The 23,752-nt window shown below is 42.3% G+C and overlaps 1 protein-coding gene across 7 annotated transcripts in view; it reads right to left on the bottom strand.

The window, feature by feature from the left end:
- The window catches only part of lrp4 (low density lipoprotein receptor-related protein 4), an 80,691-nt gene that overhangs the window by 46,253 nt on the left and 10,686 nt on the right, over window positions 1–23,752 (bottom strand). For all 7 annotated transcript variants that reach the window (XM_083558281.1, XM_083558282.1, XM_083558283.1 and 4 more), the window contains exon 2: window positions 1,686–1,832. In XM_083558281.1, coding sequence (XP_083414407.1) covers window positions 1,686–1,832 — 147 coding nt within the window. The remainder of the gene's footprint in view (window positions 1–1,685; window positions 1,833–23,752) is intronic.

The raw sequence follows: 23,752 nt of genomic DNA, 5'->3' as shown, positions 1-23,752 counted from the left end.
AGAAGGACAGAAGGAGCTGCATTGTGTATTTGTGGATTTAGAGAAAGCGTACGACAGGGTGCCGAGAGAGGAGTTGTGGTATTGTATGAGGAAGTCAGGTGTGTCAGAGAAGTATTTGAGGGTGGTGCAGGACATGTATGAGGACAGTGTGACGGCAGTAAAGTGTGCAGTAGGTACGACAGACTGGTTCAGGGTGAAGGTTGGACTACATCAAGGATCGGCCCTGAGCCCTTTCCTGTTTGCAGTGGTGATGGACAGGTTGACGGACGAGGTCAGACAGGAGTCTCCCTGGACTATGATGTTTGCAGATGATATTGTGATTTGTGGTGAGAGTAGAGAGCAGGTTGAGAAGAGCCTGGAGAGGTGGAGATATGCGCTGGAGAGAAGGGGAATGAAAGTCAGTAGGAGTAAGACAGAGTACATGTGTGTGAATGAGAGGGAGGGCAGTGGAGTGATGCGGTTGCAGGGTGAAGAGGTGAAGAAGGTGGAGGAGTTCAGGTACCTGGGGTCAACAGTGCAAAGTAATGGAGAGTGTGTTAGGGAAGTAAACAAAAGAGTGCAGGCAGGGTGGAGTGGGTGGAGAAGAGTGACAGGAGTGATTTGTGATAGAAGAGTATCTGCAAGAATAAAAGGGAAAGTTTATAGGACTGTGGTGAGACCTGCGATGTTGTATGGATTAGAGACAGTGGCATTGAGTAAAAGACAGGAGGTGGAGCTGGAGGTAGCAGAGCTGAAGATGTTGAGGTTTTCGTTGGGAGTGACGAGGATGGACAAGATTAGAAATGAGTTTATTAGAGGGACAGCACATGTAGGATGTTGTGGTGACAAGGTGAGGGAGGCGAGATTGAGATGGTTTGGACATGTGCAGAGAAGGGACATGAATTATATTGGTAGAAAAATGCTGAAGATGGAGCCACCAGGTAGGAGGAAAAGAGGAAGGCCAAGGAGGAGGTTCATGGATGTGGTGAGGGAAGACATGCAGGTAGTTGGTGTAAAAGAGGCAGATATAGAGGACAGGGTGGTATGGAGACGGATGATCCGCTGTGGCGACCCCTAATGGGAGCAGCCGAAAGAAGAAGAAGAAGAAGAAGAAGAAGTGAACAGCTGATAACCTCAACAATGATCAATCTATTGTGAATCGATGTTTGGTACAACCCAGATATGGATGGGTTCCCTTTTGGGTCTGGTTTGTTTTAAGGTTTCTTCCTTATACCATCTTAAGGAGGCTTTTCCTTGCTGCTAATATATTTTCCGAGACTAACTACACTAACTAAAGACTATTTAAAAATTACATTTTGTAATTTATTTATTTTTAATTTGGGACAATTTCCACTGCACATACAATTAAACTGAAGTGAAAGACAGAAAGGTAGAAGACAGACAGACGAAACTGATTCAGATTCTAAAAGTGTGAACACAAAAAAAAATCAGAATTTCCTAAAAAAGAAAAATTCTAACTACAGTTTTTTTCTGTCACCTGACAGTAACTGTTAGTGATCACATCAAACAGATTAGTGACCTCAGCCCCATCTCTCTCTCACACACACACACACACACACACAGTAATAAGTAAGAGTAATAAAAGCAAACATCACATAATTGTCTCAATTATCGTCAAAGTATAATTTGAATCAATTAGTCTATTCCCAAACAGGGAACATGTGTGTGTGCGCGCGCGCACTCACTGCATCCGTCCTCGTCACTGTGGTCTCCGCAGTCGTTGTCTCCATCGCACTGCCACTGCGCGGGGATGCAGGTGCACTCACCAAACACACTCACCGCACATGTGAAATGATTCTTCCCACATGAACACTCCGTGCTGCCACACACACCTGCAAAAAAAAAAAAACACACACACGTTCAATGGGTTCCAACACTATCAGATCAGTGTAAACGAGATGTGACATGTTATCGGAGTGTGTACAAGTGTTTAAACAAGACTTTGTTAAAATTGTGACAGGAATTGTTGCCTCTCCGTCTTTACCCCGAATGTTCATTTTACGCTTCCAGCGTAAAATAGCAGCTGGAAATCATTCGCTCTTTCGTTTTCTCGCTGGGAGCCAGCAGGAGGCACAATGACCGCAACGGGGCTGCTGTTTAACATCAGCTGGGGTTTCAGGTCCAGATCCCAAAGCGGGCAGCCCGAGACTCTGCATCCTGCTAAAGACCTGAAGAGTCCCGTCTCAGACAGAAATGAAGCTGAACACTGCACTCATTCGAGTGATTTCCCTCTAAAAATGTTTTTTTTTTTAAGAATTAGTGATGAGTTAAGTCCTCGGGTTTTATTGGGTTTTTTTTATTCGTTTTTTTTGGAGGAAACCATGTACGGAAACCATGGCAACTGGAACCCTGAGTGGAGTGAGAGAAGAGAAGGAACGTGTCAAAGAGCCCCAGCAGGCTGTTTTAATCGACTGAGGATGGAAAATGATGAGGATTTAACGCTATTCCTCAGACAGCGAACTCTGGCACAGAACCACGGAGTCTGTTGATGTTCTCGGGCGGTTTCCGATTGAAAACCCAGAGCAATCGGACCTCACAAGACGCAGGAAGTGAATCCTGGAATTGTTGTTGCTGCGCCGGCCAATCAGAACGCTCGCTCGTGCCCGGGTTTATCGGTGAGGAGAGTCAACACAAAACATGGCAGGAGGAAGTGAGGCTTTGTGTTTCTTTTCTCTGAGGTTTTGTTTTTTATTACACACACACACACACACACACACACACACACACACACACACACACCCCTGCAGTGTGCTCATGCTGCCATGGTATTGTTACTGCTACTTTAGTACTGACTGAATAAACATTTAAATGTCCATTTATTGCTCACTGCGTGTGTGTGTGTGTGTGTGTGTGTGTGTGTGTGTGTGTGTGTGTGTGTGTGTGTGTATGTGTGGTGTCTTTACAGCAGCAGTGAGGTGCGAATACACCAGCAGACACTTGCAGCCTCCTTTAAAACACACACACACACACACACACACACACACACACACACACACACACACACACACACACACACACGTCATAGACCAAAACTTCACACACAATGTAGAGTGCGTTCGTTCCGACCATTTGTACAGACCCCCAACACACACACACACACACACACACCTCTATCTGTCCTGGAATCTCATGCTGTTCCTCACTCACTGTGAAAAATGAACATGCACACACACACACACTTAAACTTAAACAAGACCACACATGTTGCTCTGAACAATGACTGCTTAAGAAGGTCCTGGACATAGCAGAAGACACTGGTGTGTGTGTGTGTGTGTGTGTGTGTGTGTGTGTGTGTGTGTGTGTGTCCTGATCTGTCTCTCCCATCTGTCTTTAACATGAACCATCTTCACCATCATTTCTCTATTAGAATATTATCTTTTATAATAGCCTTTATTTACTCACATATTCTGTACATTACAGCACAGTGAAATTCTTACTCCACATTTTCCAGCTTGTTTGGGAGCTGGGGTCAGAGCCCAGGGTTGGCCATGATACAGTGCCCTCTGAAATACTGAGGGTTAAGGGCCTTGCTCAAGGGCCCAAAAGTGGCAGCTTGGCGATGCCAGGCCTTGAACCCCTGACCTTCCAATCAGTAACCCAAAACTCCCTACTTTCTTGCTACATGTACTCATTCATGTCGTTTTTAATCTTTGTCTGTCTGTCTGTCTATCTGTCTGTCTATCTTTTACCATCTAGCTACTCTCTCTCTCTCTCTCTCTCTCTCTCTCTCTGTTAACTGATCCTCTATTCCGAATCGCTCTTTTTCTGATGTTTTACTTGTTTGTGTCTCTCTCCTAGCCCTTTCCTCCGCTTCTTCACACAGCGTCTGAATAACCTTCAGACGTACCAGAAGACCCCCAACAGGGCGACTGAATGCTTTTGAATCACGTGGGAAATTGTGCCCGAGCCGGACAGCGTAAAAAACCCACATCTGTCTTCCTGCTCAGACTTCCGTCTCAGTGTTTGCCTTTTCCTCCAGCTGATGACCGAGAGCGGTGTGTGTTTGTGTGCACACGCGCACGCGTGTGTGGACACACGCTCTGGATATTTATTGGTCTACACACTAGAATAGTAATACATCCAGTGACCAACACACACAAGGTATGAATATACTTGTTGTCAACCAGCGTAACCAGAAGTGACGGTAACCACAGCAACTGAGGGGGCCTTTCAAACTGAGGGCTTCCAGATGTGTGCTGGTTTTTGAAGCTGAGGAAGAGCGGAAGAGAGAGAGAGAGAAAGAGAGAGAAATGAACGAAAGATGAAGCACACTATCTCTCTCTCTCTCACACACACACACACACACACACACACACACTTGTAGTCCCTAATGAGCTGCTGTCAACTGATGATGTGCCAATGAGCAGTTACACAACACACTGCGATATTTAGTGACGTTTTTATTTAATTAGCCAAATTTCCGAAACAGACAATATTTGTATAATTTCTCTTGCTAGATCATGGAAAAAGAAAAAAAAAAGAAAAGTTAAAATAATCGGAAACAACGAATTAAGCCTTGACCTCAGCACACGTGCTTTTCGGGGGGGGGCGAACAGAACCTTAAACTTTTGGTCAGGGACGAAAAAATTTACACTTTCATCACAGCTTTCTATGCTGGAAGCCAGGAGGTTTCGTGGTTTCGTGGGCGGGGCTTTGTGTATGTGGGCGGAGTAGAGTTTGACAGCTGAGGGTCAAAACAGTTATTTAAGACTTTCCTTATTTATTTGTTTATTCAGACCTCCCAGCTTTTTGCTGTTCAATCATTCAACATGAAGACGCTCTCTTACTCGAATGAACACGCGCACACACACACACATACACACACACACAGGCCCTCCACAGTGTCACCTGGGAGGTCTGGTCCTAATTAATAGTCCGCCTTTTGCCGTCCTCACCAGAATGTGACCACTGGCAGAGGTATGTGTGTGTGTGTGTTATAGCAGGGTGAAAAATGTAAGGAACACCCACCAGTAAAAGGTTGTCTTCATTAAATGCACTCTCGCTCTCACTTACACACACACACACACACACACACACACACACACACACACACACACACACACACACACACACACACACACACACACACACACACACCATTTACTCAATTTTCAGCACAGTGTTTAATGCTGTGGTTAAGATTTTGGTGGGGGTTTTCTTCCTCCAAGACCACCCTTACACAGAGGGGGTTCTCTTTAACTCATCACTACCTCATCACCAATGAAGGATGTTTTACACAAAATTCAACACACTGAATTGTGTTGACTTTTTTGTTTGTTTTTTTTTTTGCATGTGCATGACTCATTTAAATCCACAATAATCCATCCCATAATATCCTCATAGTCCAGGACTCCTTAAACGTTTTGACCCTCCTGAAAAATTTATTTTGGGCTTCTCCAGGCCTTGGTGTTTGTGGTTTCCTCTCATTAGAAATCTTCAGACGTGTAAAACTATATTCGGTGAATGTTTACAGAGGTTTCTGTTGTTTACCAAGTCAGAGGCACTCGAGGTTGTTGACATTAGCGGATGCCAATTTGAACTCATACGCTAGTGGGAGTGATAAAGTGGGACTGACGGGTGGATCACAAAGTAGTAATGAACAAACACACTGGACCAAATGCTTTGAGACACCAGGCTTTTCCATCTATATGTGGTTCTTCCTTAATCTGTTACCAGGCACACAAAACATGGGTTTTAGTGGGACATCTGGAGTGGGAGAGCTCAAACCCTACTCAAGACCTTTGGGATGAATTTGAACCGCACCCAGGCCTCCTCACCTCACCTACATCCGTACCCGACTTTACTAACACCCTTGTGGTTTCTAGAGCATTTTTAACAATGTACATTGTCTCAATGCAGCTTCACAGAAATAAAGCAGTTATAAAGAATGTACAAGTTTGTCCCTAATAGGGTTGCAAAGGGTCGAAAAATTTCTGGTCTCTACGCAAACTTGATCTGCGGAGTTTTGGAAATATTTCAATGAACTACTAACTGGAGCAATTTGTTCGTTTGATAGTGTACCTACAATTATTGTAAATTATTGTGGGTTTTTTTTTGTATTTATCTACTGAATGATTTTGTATATAAACTATTATTTGTTCGAATTGGGAGTATAATTTTGACGTATGTAATATTTGCGTAAGTTACGTGAATAATCGGCATATTTTTTTCTTATATTATTTTGTGTACGGGATTTAAGAAATGAGGTGTTTTGTGTTATGGAGGAATGCACAGTGCATGTAGGGGGCGTGGCCTCAGTAGCCACGCAGTAAGCGTACTGTTTGCAAGGTGACTGATGAATGTGCAGGGAAATTCAACTGAAATTTCATAAAATCTGGTTTGTTTTAACCAGAATTATATATTTTTTTTGACTAGATTTAATTCCCCAGGTTATTGGCTAACCTGCATGTTTGTACATTCCCACTTTATTCCCATTAATTCCCGTGGCAAGTGTCCCGTCTGGAGAATTCCCAGAATTTCGCAACTCTAGTCTAATGAGTGGCGAGATGGTATGAGGAAGAAACCTTGAGAGGAACCAGATTTAAAAGGGAACGCATCCTCCTCTGAGTGGCACCGAATGTATATTCATTACAAATCTCCATGAGAACACTCGTAAATGTAGTGAAAATCCTCCCCGGAAGAGTGTAGGTTATTTAACAGCGCATGGAAACTAAATGTGGAAGGAGGAAGCACCAGCCATCGATCTTATGCTCAGGTGACCACAAACATTTGTCCACGTCGTGTATGCATTTGCAAAATAAATGTTTCATAAATCGCGTGCTTTCCCATTTAGTGTGCTGTAACCACACCCACATCAGGTTCAGCCCCTTCCACTTTTTGTGTCTACCGAACCCTCGAGTGTTTATGTACGTTCCTATGGACAGCTGCGCGCGCTGCGATGCTGCTACCGTACAAGTCTCGCTGTCGTTTTTCGATCGCGTCTCCTGCCGATCAAAGAACCAGCAGCTGTTCTGGTTTTCACCCCTTACATACAGTCCTGGCCGAGGGTTCGCTTTCAACCACAACTCCCAGCTCTATTGACTTATTCCTTCCCCGGAACGCACGTGTCACTTCACTCGCCCGTCCAACTGAAACACGACTCCGCTGAGCAGTAGGGGTTTTTATTTCGATGCCTGAAGCTCCTCTGAAAAGTCAGCAAGATCTCGATCCACAAGTGAAGTGAAGCCACTGTTCTCCTGCTTGTTTGGATTTTGCTTCAGCTGCATTCGACTTAATTCTGGCTTGCCTTAATAGCAATGGAAGGTCTGAAAGTCAAAGGAAGAAGTGGTTTTTCTACTCTCTGCAGCTCCAGGGGGTGAAAGAACGTCAGTGCACAGAGATCAGTGGACAAACTAGTCCTGCTGTCCCCATTTATTAGTTCGATACCATCAGAGCTTTTATTGAAGAGAAAGAAAACAATGAGAAACTGCAGTTTGCCATCAGTGTGAAAGTGGACATCAAACACACGAACACACGAACACACACACACACACACACACACACACACACACACACACACACACACACACACACACACACACACACACACACACACTTCCCTTCAGGGCTGTATTTCTGCCCTGACGGATATAAAACCTAATAAAGAGAGACGTAAAAGCTTTCTAAGAGCAGAACTGGAGCTGGAGACGAAGGCAAGAAATCATCCGAAATGGCAGAGTTTTTGAAAACCACAAAAAAGACGAACAGAAGAACGCGGCTTTAACGAGGAGCGAAACTGGAATATGTGCATTGCACATAACATACGGTGTACATACTTCCACTCCGAAGCACAGCTCAGCTCAAACCCTGTTCTAACCCAGTGCATTAACGTTAGCTCCAGGCCTCACGTGTTTCTGGTTAGATCTACGTCGCCATTACACTCCGCTCCTCGCCAGCTCTTTACATCGAGTCCGGATTGCGTAAGCGGTGACTTTCAACACGCCGCCAAAAAAATGCACACTGTAGATACTTACTCGAAATCCGATACGGGCAAAAACGACATTCCTCAGGCATTACTGTACGGGACAACGCGCTGATCGACACTGTTTTATGTAAAGGATAAACGTGGATGGAAGAAACCTTACCTCTGGAGTGTTTGCATTTCATTCAATGTTATTTATTTGTATTGATATAAAGTTTAGCAATAGTCAGAATTGGCACAAATCCTGAACATGGGCAAGTGGGCTAAAGAGAATTCCCCAAGTATTCCCAAACGGGAATTTCTTTTTTTTTTTTTTTTTATGATGGTCAGAAATGATCAGTTTAATTCGCTGTTGGGACCGAAGCGCAAAAATCGCTTTAGTGGCTGTATTTCTTCAGTCTCTCAGTCTGTCTGCTCCTGAGCTGCTTGTATTTGATTTGTAGAGGGTATTACTTTCAGAATGGAAGCAGGTACAGAAACTTTGTTTCCGCACTCTGTGTGTGTGTGTGTGTGTGTGTGTGTGTGTGTGTGTGTGTGTGTGTGTGTGTGTGTATGTGTGTGTGTGTATGTGTGTGAAAGAGAGACAGAGAGAGAGATCGATACACTCAGTTTGGTGGGAGAACCTGGTGGGGGCAGGGTGGAGAAGAGGGTTGGGGAGGGTGATTTTACAGGGCGCATGTTTTTTTCACGAGCCCCAGACAAAAGGACTCCAATCGCAGACCCAATTTCTCTCTGTGGACTGCAGCCAGACACTAAGGTTTCACTGGCATTCCTCACACACACACACACACACACACAAGACAGTGAAATACAACTAACCAAAAAGTGGTAAAAAGTTAAGCAAATTCCAGGAGGTGTTCCAGAAGTGTGAGGAGGAAAGGTGAGTTGACATCATCAAAACGCACGTGTGTGAAACAACGCTAGTTCTCCGTACCGATGTTTCGACTCGGATTCCCGCCACGCACGTGCGTTCCCGAACAACAAGGAAGGCTCGGCCTAGTGACAGAGTGAAAAGTCCCTCGTTTCCATCTCCGTTCTCACAAAGGAACACTTGTTCTCCCGTCTCGGCTCGCAACGGTCAAGAAACTTTCGCGGTTCTTCCCGGTATACGTACAGGTTGTGTTACAGCACGCTTTCCGTAGTACAATTGTTTAAAAAAGAAAGTGTGTGGTTTAGGCTTCAGGGAAGATCATTTCCCATTACGCAGAGCTTCGAAAGAAGATACCTCGGTACAACAGTAGTAAGAAGGTGGTCGGCAAAAGTCGGCGCCCCGATTTCCGGACGGCTTTCACTTGTCAGGCTCTAGAAACCCTCAATGAGGCTGAAATTTTTTTTTTTTTTTGGGCTGTTTCTTTGGAGGTATGCGCCTGCTTCCTTTCCTGAAAGAAGGCAAAAAGAAGAAAAAAAAAAAACCTTCATTCTCTTCTTCATTGGTAGCAAAGCCGAAGTTTTGACTTATTTACCAGAAGCCCAGCAGGAATCCCTCGATCGCCGTGTGAAAGGCGAGAGATGAACAATAGTCCCTGCCATGTGCCTACCCCTAAACAATTCACCCCTCACCGACTCTCTTGCTTTCTCTTTTTCCAGTTTACTGACCCCCGGTTGGTCAGTCTCCCTCCATCGGCACTTCCACATCCACCTCAAGCAACACAAATAAACAGAGAAAAAGAAAGGAACCGAGGTTATGAAACAAAGCACACATTTGTGGAGGTTCTCAGGACCTGAGGTGACCCCCACCCCAAAACACCCCCCACAGCCCAAAATTTCCACCCCCACACTACACAAGTCTACTCAAAAATGTAGGAGTCTTTCTCTGCTCGCTAAATCGCTCTACGTACCAAACATCCGCACTCCACTACACCGGGCCTGAGGTTGTAATTACAGAGTAAAAAGCAAAAGCTCGACCGGTTTATAGCTGACGATTCATACAGTCATTTTCCATTCCATTGGACAGAGTTGCAACAAAACAGCACATGATAAAAGTCGATGAAGTCGACGGCGGCCGCTCAACCTTTCAACCGAAGCAAATGTTTTGGAGCACACCAGCAGCAGTTCTGAACATCTATCCAGGAAAGCAACATGGATTACAAGCAGTTACTTCAAGTCACTTAGTTCAATGGATACAAAATTTTGTACTCTACTAGAACTGCAACAACTAATCGATAAACCCCGATAATCATATTAATAATAATGATAATGCCGTTATCGGATAGTTGGGATGCTCAAGTTAGCGGTTAGCATGACGGAAGATAACACGCCCGCTTGCGAATGGAGCACGAGGTCACCCGGCAGCAGGACAAAAAGAAAAAAAAAAAAACACCGGTGTGACGGATGATGGTGAAACATCAGCACGGTAAGCAACTGATTCACCATCATCCGTGACACCGGTGTGTTTTCTTTTTCTTTTATTTTTTCCCCTGCTGCCGGGTGACCCCAATACGCAATAGAACTTCATTAAACTTGTACCATTTTTACAAACGGTTAAAACGGTGCGAACAAACACCAAAATCTAAAAGCAGCCAATAACAGCAGCAGTAAACAATTACTTTTTTGTCACTCTTGCGGTTTTTACCCAACGTCTATGCATTTGTACACCAATGCCTATTTTTTCCTTTCTTTTTGAGCCTGTTTGCTCTCTGCGTTTTAAAATTTTTGTACATTTAATTGATGCATAGATCATTGAATTATTATACAAAATTAAATTGATTCTGTTCTAAATGCTTATATCTTCACAACTAAACAAAATGTCTGTAGTTTATAAAGCATGGTTGTGAACTAGCCATCTGCAATTATCACTCAAAACAATACAAATATTGATTTACACAATTTACACCTTGCATATTCAAACGCTTTTAAATCCCCCAGCATGAGGGAATTTGTTTAAAGGATAAATCCCGCATGCACTCAACAAACAGCGACTATAAGCTTTAAAATGTCTATATTAACAATAGTCCAACTCAATATGAGGCTTTTTAATTTTTTTAAGCACACTTTTATACATAAACACCCTGAATCGTCTACACTCTACAGCCCTACACTCTACACTGCAGAATCACCACACATGCCAATTGTCGCACTACACGACCTACGGTGTAGACGATTTTTTCGTTACACAACCTTCAAGCTGCAGCCCCGAATCCATACATACTCAAAAATAAACTTCAGAACTATGTGTCCAGAGCAAGTGGTTGTTTTTTTCTTCTATTAATAAAAGTTAATAAGTTCTGCAAAGGGACCTGGAGGTGTAGTGAAAAAAAAAGACGGTTATTTTTATACAGGTATAAAATACCAAATAAGTTTGAATTATAAACAAGCTTTATTATCTTGACGAAGTACTCAAGGTAAAGGAGACGATTATTTTTAGATTATCTTCTATACGTCCGTATGCCATCTTATGGAAATTCTAAGAGGCCACGCAAAGATTTCTTTTTTCTTTATTGCTTTCTAGTGATCACGACATCATTGTCTTGTGATCTTGACATAAAAAAAAAAAAAAAAATTGTTTCCTCGTGATCAGCAGTTCATTTTTGTGTGCTCGGCATAAGCGCGGGTTCTGGAGGCCGCGTCATCGCAGCGTGACATTTATGTCTAGGCTGTCAATCGTTTGTAAGTAAATTTTTAAATGAAGAAGTGATCGTGAGAAAACAAAAACAAATTATATATTTGAATGCATGGCCTCTTAGGACTTCCGCTTATATTGTACACATATTGTAAACTCGCATTTCTCTACATACATCGTGCCATACACATGTCTCGCTCGAAATTTTCATTTTCTACTATCGATCTTATGGATCTATATTCTATACCGGCTTTGTTAATTTATTGTACACATATTTCTATGCACTTGCCACTTTTGTACCTGCGCTACGCAACGGCAATAAAGTTCCATCTCTCTATCAATCATCGACAAACCCCGAACATGACGTAAACCTGATCAGTGAGAGCAGACTGCATTATCCAAAGTGCACGGCTGAATTCTTTTCCCTTATGTACAGGACGAAACTATGAGCGCACAGACAACAGCGTTACAGATAAAAAAAACTGATGGATGACGCTCGCTCGGTTGTCATGGTGACTCAAGACATTCCTATCGTTAATTAAATCTGGAAAAAGCCCTTCCTGAAGCCTCCCTTGTCCACGTTTCTCACACGCTTTTACATATTGTATATAGATACAGACCACAAACATCATTAAGTCGAAAGATTTCTCTCCGCTCTTTATTCGCATCTCAGTCTTTATTGATGGATCGACTCTTCCACCTCGGCCAAGCGTAAAAACTTTGTGACGAATAGCAGCGTGGATGCTCATTGTGGCAGCCACTTCCTGCTGGGCATTTGTTGTGCATCTCTACGCTCAGACAAAGCGCAAATAAAAGGCGGCGGCGAAGAAAAATCTCTCGGTGGAGTTCCCACCGTATTTCACCTGTCAGGAAGTTACAAAACATGAAGGGAGAGTTTTTCGACCTCAGCCGTAGCTACGGACATCGCCGCCCGCCAGGTCAGACCCGGGCAGTTATTGTCTTCCCTCAGGAGACGCATTGTATCCTCGCAAGTTCTAAAGTGCGCTCTGAATCGCAGGCGCCAGAGAAACGTACAGCTGAACAAATCTAGAAATGGTATTTTCTGTTTCGCTCTCTCTCGTCTCCATCGGTGAGCTCGCGTATGTGGAAGAGGGCAGGCGGCAGACTCTGCTCAGTATATTACGCTTACCAGCAATAGAAAGCTCTGAATCACTGACTTCACATATGTATGTTTATCTCGAACACAAAACGGATGAAGGACTGCTCGCTTTGGCGAAGAAACACATTTTAATGAATTTAATCCATTCAAACTTATAGACAACAGAATGTGAAGATTGAATGATCTGAAACCAGGAAAAAACTGCTTCGCAACGTGGGAACCCCTCAGCAAAGATCCCATCACACCAGGGACGAGTGAAATCGGCTTTAGCAGCTCGCCCACAATCCTTCCCACACCAGAGCAGCCGTAATTGCTCCAATTTAACGCAAAATGGAAAGTGCTTCTCGCAGATTAGAACTCGTTAACGAGAACCAGAGCAGGAGAGCGGGTGTGAAAGGCGCTGCTTAACACTTTCGAAAGCTTCAAGCTGCGACTTAAGTGTCCTCAGGTTTCCCCAAATCTACCAGGACATCTTCAAAGATTTCGAGACAGATATTGAGAGGTCTCCAGGCCTTCGCAGGACCTCTGCACGTTTACTCAAGATTCTTGAAATCATTTCCATCTCCTGAACTTTCTGCACGATTCTTTTATTTGTCCGCAGCTTGTGCAACTTTGCACAAGTGAGAAACTCCTGCAGTAATTCGTTTACTGATGAAACGAATTCCTTGAACGGGATTCCCTTAGAGAAAATTCCAAGCTCTGTTCTTGGAAATCATTTCCTGATGGTGAAACACCACAACTACAAATGCAGACATACGAACTACACTTGGGTACATGTATATATACACACACACACACACACACACACACACACACACAGCATCAGTCAAAAGACTGGAAACAGTCTTAAGACAAATGCATGTTCCTTTTGTTTATATGCAACAAATTAGATGATCTTATGGTATGAAGACTTGTCCAGATGTGAAACAGAAATAAAATGTACGGACGTTGAACTTTATTTTCATTGAAGAATCCTCCCTTAAAATGAATAACAGCTTTACACACTCTTGGCATCATCCAGCCCAAAATACTATTATCATCTTATTATTTGCTAGTATAGTCTGACCTTGTAATCCAGTTCCTCCCAGAGCAGTTCAATAGGATTTCAGTGCGGTGACCTGGCAGGCCATTACACGATAGATGCGCTCCGTATCGGTTCCAATTAGCTGCGGTCCAGACGAAATTGCTTGGGAGGGTGTTGAAGTATGAAATGGTAGCCATGCTGTTTTAGTACTCCTTTTACTCTGAATGAGCCTCCAACCTTCCCTGCTTTAAAACAACCCCAAACCATCCAACTTCCACCTCCATGTTTGAATGTAGGGGTGACTTTCGTCTGAAGTTTTGGCCTTCACTCCACACTGAGACCGTCAACGGAAACGTAGCTTTTATTGTGCCGCATCGGTTTAAAGCCCCCAGAAAGGTTTTCTATTTACTCAGGAACATTTTACAGGAACAAAGCGATTTTTGGGAAACGATTGAAAACGCCATTTTTAAACTTATCCAGATTAGTGTGGACGTGGCCCTAGTTGTTTTCAAACTTTTGACAGAAACTGGATATAAAGCTACTACGCACACACACACACACACACACACACACACACACACACACGTTAAACTACCTAATGACTACACTTTTTATTATAATGATGCTGTGGAAAAACTACATGGAAAACAATGATAGTCAAACTTTCTTGGTTACAGTCAGGCGGTAACGAATAAAGCCAACTTAAAACCTGTGGATATGAACTGATGAGAAAGAAAGCTACATTGACCAAAAAAATTAAATAAATAAAAATAAATATGAAGCTAAACTGATCGCGTTAGAGGAAAGTGTCAGAGAGAAGATGGAATGAAAACGTACCTTCTAAAAACTAAGTCTAGAAGATTTCCTCATGTTCGACATTTTCTAATTATTATAATTTCTTTTAGCTTGTTATTTTTTTTTGGTTTTATCAACAAGGTATAGAAGAGGGTTTAAATTTTTTTGTCTCAATCAAATCAGATGCCTTTTTATCAGAATAAATAGCGTTTAAAATCACAGCTATGCAAACCTGCAACACAGAGAAGCTCAGAGCACAGCACAAGCACAGAAGCACAAGCTGATTTTAGAGCGTCTTATTCCAATAGGTCTTCATTTGCAAAAAACACGAGCCATGTCCTCCCACGGGCCGTCGCTCTAAAAGCGCTCTTCAAATGAATTTACAAAAAAAATAAATAAATAAACAGCGATGAAGGGATGGATTGAGGGATTGAGCGAAAGGGGGGGCGGCAGGCAGGAGGTTCTGCTGCCTGCCAGTGGCTCTATTGTACTGTACGTGTGTATATGCTGCCGTTCCTGCATAAGTGTTTGGATGTGATTAATTAGGCAGTTATTAGCACACTACAGCTAGAACAGCTTGCCCCCTTCCATTCTCTCCCCATGGCCTTCTCCTCTTACGGCCTCAAAGGCCCAATTTGCTTGTTCCAGCAGGGATTAGAGGGCGGAGTTTACAGAGGGGGGGATGAAATCAATCTAACAGGGAGAGGGCCCCTTTGCTCAAGAGTCTTTAATTACCATCGTATCCTTCTTCTCCCCCCCACCTCATGAACTTGAGACGGACTTGGCTCACGTCAGTATTTGTACATACTACTAGCGGGAGTTATGGTTTCTTGTATCCATTCAATCGAGGATCGGCTTTTTTTTAATGCCCACGTTTCCAAAAAAAAAATGAACACAAAGGAAAATGTAAATGTGAATATACTGAAGCAAAACAGCAATTTGATGACAGGTTTCGTAGCAAACGGAACACACACTACATAATCATCTTCTGTCCGGAACATTGGGTGCCTCGGATTTCATTTTATCCGGCGTCGGTTTCTAAAATGGGTCGACTTTTTCTTCTTCTCGATCCAAAATGCCACTTGTGTGGTTCCGTACAACCATTAAGGTTTAACCGGAAAAAACAAAACTTCCAATAAACGGCAAATATAAAATGTGTATAGCAATAAACACTTCAACAAAAGACAAAAAAAATTTAATGGGAATTTAAACCAAGGATTTGATCAGCACTGAGGAGGAATGACATTTTTCTGAACAATGACCAAAACCACCACTCAGAAAGACAGCTGAATAACCCCATGTTAGAGGAGAAGAAGGAAAAAAAAATAAAAATGGGATGATGACAAAGCCATTTCTTGTTGCTCCGATCCCAGTGCAAGCAGGAGTATGTTTTTGACAGGAGCAATTCTGCAAAATCACTGTGGATAAGAGCGCCTGCTAAACGCCATCATTTGAAAACGATCCAAAATCCTGCACGGATTAACAGAGTGACGGCACCAAGTTCTGGAACCTTACCCGGCTTGAGCACACTTTATTCTCCTGTTCTGCCCTGAAGCCATTCGGATTCCTGGGGTCCCTATTTGTGCACCACTCCATTGATTTTGTCAGGCTTGATGAGTGAGCCCACGGCCTTTCCCACAAGCCCCCACTGAGGAGGCTTTCTCCCACAATGCCCGGCAGGGGTGCTGGGGGCCCAACAAAAGAAGCACAGCTAAAAAGTAGTGCAGTGAAATCTGTTGAAAAAGTAATGGAACTTTCATCTTATTTATGTCTCCGTAAGAAAAGAAAAAAAAGGGAAAAAAAAGAAACTAAGGGAAGCACAAGACAGAAGGAGATGGACTGATTGGATGATGGAGGTAGAACATGCCAGCATCTCATGCCAAAACATGGACACAGTCAGAGACTAAAAAAAAAATAAGTAAAGACTGTTGTGTCTTCAAATCCTGCACTGTTGTGCTTTTTAAACAATGCTGATGCTCGGATTGAAAATTGTTTCATTTAAAAAAAAAAAGAAATGATCATAACCGCATTTTGGATAAAACACAGGACATAAAAAATAAATAGATAAATACATTTTGTTTTAAGGTTTAAAATTAAACCAGTCATAGTGTTCTACAATAACATCAGCTACATGTGCAAATACGGGAATTATTATTATTATTCTTTTTTTTTTCTACTCGTAACATTTCACCATTTTCCATGCCGCTGCAGGCCTTGTCCTGAATCAAAGCTTTGGGAAAACCCCTCTGTTTGAAGGCACAGGAATGTGAACAGGTGGAGCGTTGGCTCCAGTTTACAGGCTTGTGTGTAATCGTGAGGATTTACCCTATGGGCCTGACTCTTTCTAAGATCTGTCACCCAATACCTCGCAAAGGTCTGACAAGGGCAACAGATAAGGTTTCATTAATGTCAAGCCACAGTGTCTGCTGGGGCTACTGTAAGGATTCAAATGCCAATAGCAAAAATATCATATATATATATATATATATATATATATATATATATATATATATATATATATATATATATATATATATATATATACATATATATATACATATATACATATATACATATATATATACATATATACATATATAACACACATATTTTAGAGTAGTCAGCGTGCAGTTTGTATAGCAGTACAGATTTACTGCTTTTTAAAAATAACACAACATAACCATTATTGTTTAAATACCTGCCAATAAAAGTGAGTACACCCTAAGTGAACATGTCAAAACTCTGTCCAAAATGTCAATATTTCAGGTGAGCACCATTGTTATCCATCACTGCCTCAATCCTCCTGGGCATAGAATTCACCAGAGCTGCACAGGATGTTGATGGGATCCTCTTACAGCATGGCAGTCATCTTGTCTGTGTGTTTGGGGTCGGTTTCCTGTTGGAAAACTGCCCTTCGGCCCAGTTTCTGAAAGGAGGGCATCATTTTTTGCTTCAGAATGTCACAGTACATGATTGAATCCACGTTTCCTTTAATGAACCACTACTCCCTAGTACCAGCATCACTCATGCAGCCCCAGACCATGATGCTACCACCACCATGCTTGACTGTAGATAAGACAATTTTCTTGGTACTCCTCACCAGGGTGTTGCCACACATGCTGGGCAGCATCAGCGCTGAACAAGTTTATCTTAGTCTCATCAGACCACAGGGCATGGTTCCAGTAATTCATGCTCCTGAGCAGGTCGTCTTCAGCAAACGGTTTGTGGGCTTTTACAGGACTACAGTTTGCTTCTAATCACCCTTGCCACAGTCGCCAACAGCTCGCTCATTATGGACAAACTTCTACTTCCACTTAGATTCGTATTCATTCTTTATCACTGCATCATCTGTGTAAAGCTGCATTGAGACAATAGTCATTGTTAAAATAAATAAAATGAATTAAATTCTTGTGAGCCAGCTTCAGAAGAGAGTTTCTTCTGAGAAGACGGACATGCAAACGTAATTATTGCAGTGTGCAGCAGGTGAGCAACAATTGTAATTCTCAAATCCTAAAATAGTTTGTTGCCATTAGGTGCCATGTTGAGAATTGTACTCAAAGTAGCACATTTTAACTGCTCTAATACAAGATGTACAAAAGTGTATGATCCTGTCAAGCAGTTGCCAGTTATTTACACAATAAGGGCTGTATGTTCAGTTATTTTCAGAGAACAGTAAACAAGCTGCACAATGACTACTCTAAAATATATACAAGTTTCATTTCTACAGTATTTATATCAGTGGCGGGAGGTCAGGGCCAGCAAGACCTTCTCTAAACAATATCAGAAGCACTGACCTACATTTACAACCTAAATTCTAATATTTGTTTCATGAAATTGTATAAATTTATTCCCAACAGTTTATTCTCTTGATTTCACAGTATTTCTCTTGGCTGCACTGCTTCCAGTACGTGTATGTTAGTTTTTTGTCCAATCAGATTTCAGCCTCTATGTGCTGCCATGTCAATCTAATCTGCCCAAGGGCTTCAAAGTCTGTACCGCTGGCTTTTTACCATAGTCTCCTTAAAAACTTGCTCTTTTTCTTTAACCAATCAGATTTCAAATTCGCCTCACAAAATGTTTTCTCTCTGATTGATTAGAAACTGTTACCGCCAAGTTCGACTGGTAAAACACGTCTGTAGCACTGTAGCACCCTGCACACATTAATACATCCGAGTTAGACTTTTTTTATGCCTACAGAGGAAGAGAAATTTATTTGGTCTCAGACATACATAAAAATATTTTTTTTATGAAAAGCTAGACATCGTGAGGAGGTCGGCCAACCCCGAAGCTAGCTAGCTTGTCTCAGCCCGGGAAAGGGTTTGTTCTTCACTTCCAGACCAGTAAATATGAGCGGTACCACTGACTTGCAGCCTCTGAGGAGCAGTGCACATTATGAGTCTGTATCTCTGGTGAGTAGGTTGTATTTTATTTAATTTTATTTATGTTTCTGTCATGTTATTAGACAAATACTGATTCTGAACTGCTATATATATATATATATATATATATATAGAGAGAGAGAGAGAGAGAGAGAGATAGATAGATAGATAGATCTCCTGCCTCAAGTAAGTTTGTGGAATTTCTGTCTACACTCATTAAGGTAGATCGAAGTTCCGCAAGGATCCGTCTTAGGCCCACTGCATTTTTGCGCATACAGACCAAAAGTTTGAACACACCTTCTCATTCAAAGAGTGTTCTTTATTTTCATGACTATGAAAATTGTAGAGTCACACTGAAGGCATCAAGGGCTATTTGACCAAGAAGGAGAGTAATGGGGTGCTGCGCCAGATGACCTGGCCTCCACAGTCACCGGACCTGAACCCATTTGAGATGGTTTAGGGGTGAGCTGGACCGCAGAGTGAAGGCAAAAGGGCCAACAAGTGCCAAGCAACTCTCGGGGAACTCCTTCAAGACTGTTGGAAGACCATTTCAGGTTACTACCTCTTGAAGCTCATCAAGAGAATGCCAAGAGTGTGCAAAGCAGTAATCAAAGCAAAAGGTGGCTACTTTGAAGAACCTACAATATTACATTTTTCAGTTGTTTCACACTTTCTTGTTATGTATATAATTCCATATATAATTCCACGTGTTAATTCATTAGTTTTGATGCCTTCAGTGTGAATCTACAATTTTCATAGTCATGAAAATAAAGAAAACTCTTTGAATGAGAAGGTGTGTCCAAACCTTTGGTCTGTACTGTATATAAAAAGCATAAAATTCTGCAGAGACATCTTCACATCAAACATGATCTGGCATGATTGTTGGTCATGTGGCATGGTTAATGGTGCCCTGCAGGCTGGTTGGTCTATTTCAGATACAGTTGATCTCATGGGATTTTCACACACAACAGGCTCAAGAGTTTTCACTCAATATAGTGAGCGGTACTGTGAGAAAAGGCATTGTGTTGTCGAGAGAAGTTGGAGCCAACAAGCAGACTAGTTCAAGCTGACAGGTGACCCAAACAAACAGACTGAGCAAGAATCTCGGAACCCACAACATTGAGGTGGTGGGTCTACAACAGTGAAAGGCAACACATAGAAGATGTCTGATTTAAGTGGCTGAAGAACATTTATGGCTGTGTTGCCAATGCATTAGAATCAGACAAGTTGCACAAACAATAACACCATATTTACACTTGAATGATAATCTTTTCTTTAATACCTACGAGAACATGCCTGTCACAGATAACAGGTGACTGTTGGTGCTAAAAGCTGTAAAATAACAGATAATCACGTTTTATGGGGCAAAGTATGGCTTTCTTGCTCAAATCTCCGCCCAGTAATCCCCATAAAATAATCTCCGCGGTGCCTCCCTCAAATCAAGGAGACGCTTTTACAGACAGGATCGTTATCCTCGCAAGGCTGAATCACACTCAGACCGTCACCTGCCCATTCATGCATGCAGCCGGTGACATTTGGCCTAGAAGTCGTAGCGTCTTGAATCTTGAACCGAGACACGCTACAAACCCTTAAATGCTTTCCCAACAATGCGTCTAGACCGCAGAGTAATAATCGGGACAGGTTTTACTGAGGCACGCGAGATATTTTGAGCATCACACATTTGTTCTTATTCGGACAACTTCAAGGGTACTTATGTAGACCGAGTACCAGAGATAGCAATGCAGCAACTTATAATGGAGCAGAAACCAAAAATAAGAAGTGTGTTTCAGTCCCCGAACTATAACCAAAATCTAGGTTATTTGGCTTCATCTGGTACCCTTGTAGCATCACAATCTTTATACAAACGAGACAAAACAATCCTTTGATGAAATCATTCCTTTGGCCAAAAATAATAAACAAAGACACACACTAACTGAGGACCTCAATTTCATTTGGAAGTAAATTCCGATACGTTGTATTGGCAAAATAACTAAAAAGTAGCCTTTAACATTTTTAATGTCGCTAAACAATCAAAACTCACCATAGTCACCATAGTGAAAACACCTTCACAAAGACCAGTGACTGGGTTCATCATACCTTATGACCCCCAAACCGCAGCATTCTTAAGTTAAAAATAGAAACGTTGCTGGGCAGATAGTCTCCGTCCCTCTGTCACCCCCGTGCTGTTGCTGTGCAGGACAAAACCGTCTGAACTGCTGAAGAACATTATAATGTTAAAACAACAAACAGAACGTGGTGTTTGTCGTTGAGCCTAGCTAAACAACTTGCCAACGTAAAAAAAATCTAACATGAATCTGAAAATTCACAATTTCACGATTGTATGCTTTTAAAATTGTATATGCATTGGGTAAAAAGCAGTTGGATGATATTCCTACAGAACACTCTCAATTAAACTTCATAACAAGGGGAGGCTTTCCAAAATAAACCTGCCTGAACAGCCAAGTCTTTGTAAAGGTCAAGATCATGGGCCAGAGGTTTGGCCGAGGTGCTGGTTTTGCCTGTTTGGCAGTGGAGGGATTTATAACAGTTTTGTTCTGTCCACTGGCTGCCCCACTTGTATCAGGATGGAGACTCAAACGTCAATGTCAAACGTCAAGTCCAACAAATGTTTTAAGAAAAGTAAAGGAGGCCATCGAAGTACTTAGTTATTAGTATGCAAAATTTGTTACTAATGACCAAAAGTGTGTAGACCATCATATTTATAGGTAATTGCTTTCAAAAAGTGGTTAAAAGTCAGAGTGGAAATAGAATCCTGCACAGAATTCTGACCTCAACCCCACTGAACACCTTTTGGATGAACTGGAACACCGTCTGCACCCCCAGCAACAGAAACTGGTCCCACAGAGGCTCTTGTTGCTAAACAATAATTAATCGAAAGGCTTCCAATAAGAGTGGAGTGGGGGGATACCTCTGGAATGGGATGCACAACAAGCGCATGTGGCCGTGATGGTTAAAACCTGCTCTAATATACAGGTGCAAAAAAATATAGCACTTTATAGGGTCATTAACAGAACTAGATGCTACAGTTAATAAAGAAAATAGCTGTGTTTTTGCTCATTAATATCCACTCTCTAAAGACTCCGAGGCCACTAAACCTTCCACCCCTTTTTTGAAGTCATTTGGGTCACGACAGATTCCGCCTTCAATCTGCTGCCTTTGAGAAAAGTGTAAAACAGCTTCTGGTGTCAGGTTGGGGCGATGATCGATAGTCCTGCCAAGCCCTATTACTCCCCCGAGGAGAATTTCATCTGTCTTTGTACACAAGAACAGAGGGAATAAAACTCTGATCTTATTTACAGGGGAACAAAAGAGGGAGTGCCCCCTGGAGTCCTCCAGGCACGCAGTGTTCCGATAGAGGTCCGTGGCAGAGAAGGTCTCCAAAGAGCCATCATCTATGGGCTGTTCTAGAACAGCTGACAGGTCAGCATAGAGTAAAAAAAATAAATAAAGGGTGATCAGGGTTTTTTTTTTTTTTTTTTTTTGGGGACAGGTCCCCAGGAGAGCCAGAACACAGACAATGTGGCCAAAGCAGCTTGAGCTGAGCCTGTTCCTCCAACCAGCTGTCCTACCACACAGATAAAAGTGTGGAAATTCACCCCTAGGAAGCCCCTTTCTTCTGCCCCTCTCCGATGAAACGCCCCTATTCATCTAAACGGATTTCGGGATGACAACATTGTGACATTTAAGACAAAGTGGTCAACAAAAGCACACAAAAATACATACTGCAAAAAAACAAACAAAAAAAATCTACAGTCCTGCTAAAGCGAAAAAGGGATGATCTACAAACAAAGTAACCTTCAAAAGACTTCAGAAGTCCATTAGAAGAACAGAGAAGCAAAGGGTCAAACAATTTACGGTCTGATTGACCCAGAAGCGACCTTTCACCTCGCATTCACTGACCTGGAAGTTATTTCCTGTTTGGTGCAACCATTTTCTAACTCTATAAATCCTTTAAAGGAGCAGAGAGAGAGAGAGAGAGAGAGAGAGAGAGAGAGAGAGAGAGAGAGAGAGAGAGAGAGAGAGAGAGAGAGAGAGAGAGAGAGAGAGAGAGAGAGAGAGAGAGAGAGAGAGAGAGAGAGAGAGAGAGAGAGAGAGAGAGAGAGAGAGAGAGAGAGAGAGAGAGAGAGAGAGATTTGATCATTAGGCAAGTACAATGGGCACAACTGTGTACTGAGATCACAGGGGGATTTTCAGAGGTTACTCTCTCAACCTCTCTTAGTGCTGACCAATTCAGATGAGAGAACAAAATGACAAACTGGTGATACAAAAAATGAAGGAAATAAAAACACACAACAAAATAAAAAAACACTAGATTTCACAACAACTTACGGAGGAATGATTATTCTCGAAATACTGACTGATGGATGTTGCAAAGGGGAAAGTATTTTTAATTAGGCCCAATCTTTCAATAACAGCTTGCTGTTGGTAATGAATGGGTTAGCTTTTTTTTTTGTGTGTAAAAAATTCACTAAAACATAGACTGTGCCAGACCTTCGGTGTCCAGCCTCGGTCAAGGTCTGTTGACCGATTCCGTATTCCAGCTACAATCAAGTAAAGGTTACGGTGGCATTGCCTGCAGTGTGAACAGGGACAAGTTTTGGCCAACGACCAGATATGCTTCAAATTATCTCTCCGGTCTCCCAGCAGAAAGTTTAGTTTGAAGTCTAAACCAGAAGATAACATTCACGTCTCCATATCAACCATGTCCTACTCCCCATTTCTCTGGGTCTGGACAACATGCCGATAGTCCCAAAACAGAACATACAAAATCGCTAGGGCCAGAAAGAGAGTGAGCTTACGGGCGTCAGTAAAGTGAACTATTAACGAGCATATAATAAAACCCCAGACTAGACATTCATTCTTTTCAGAAACACGTTGAGAATTTCAGGAAGGCAGTGAGTTAGTTACTGGACCGAACAGAATCATGCGGAAC

Source organism: Silurus aristotelis (genome assembly GCF_946808225.1).
Source record: "Silurus aristotelis genome assembly, chromosome: 13".
NCBI lineage: Eukaryota > Metazoa > Chordata > Actinopteri > Siluriformes > Siluridae > Silurus > Silurus aristotelis.
The sequence above is the reverse complement of the archived record's forward strand: the minus strand, read 5'-3'. Positions and strand labels throughout refer to the sequence as shown.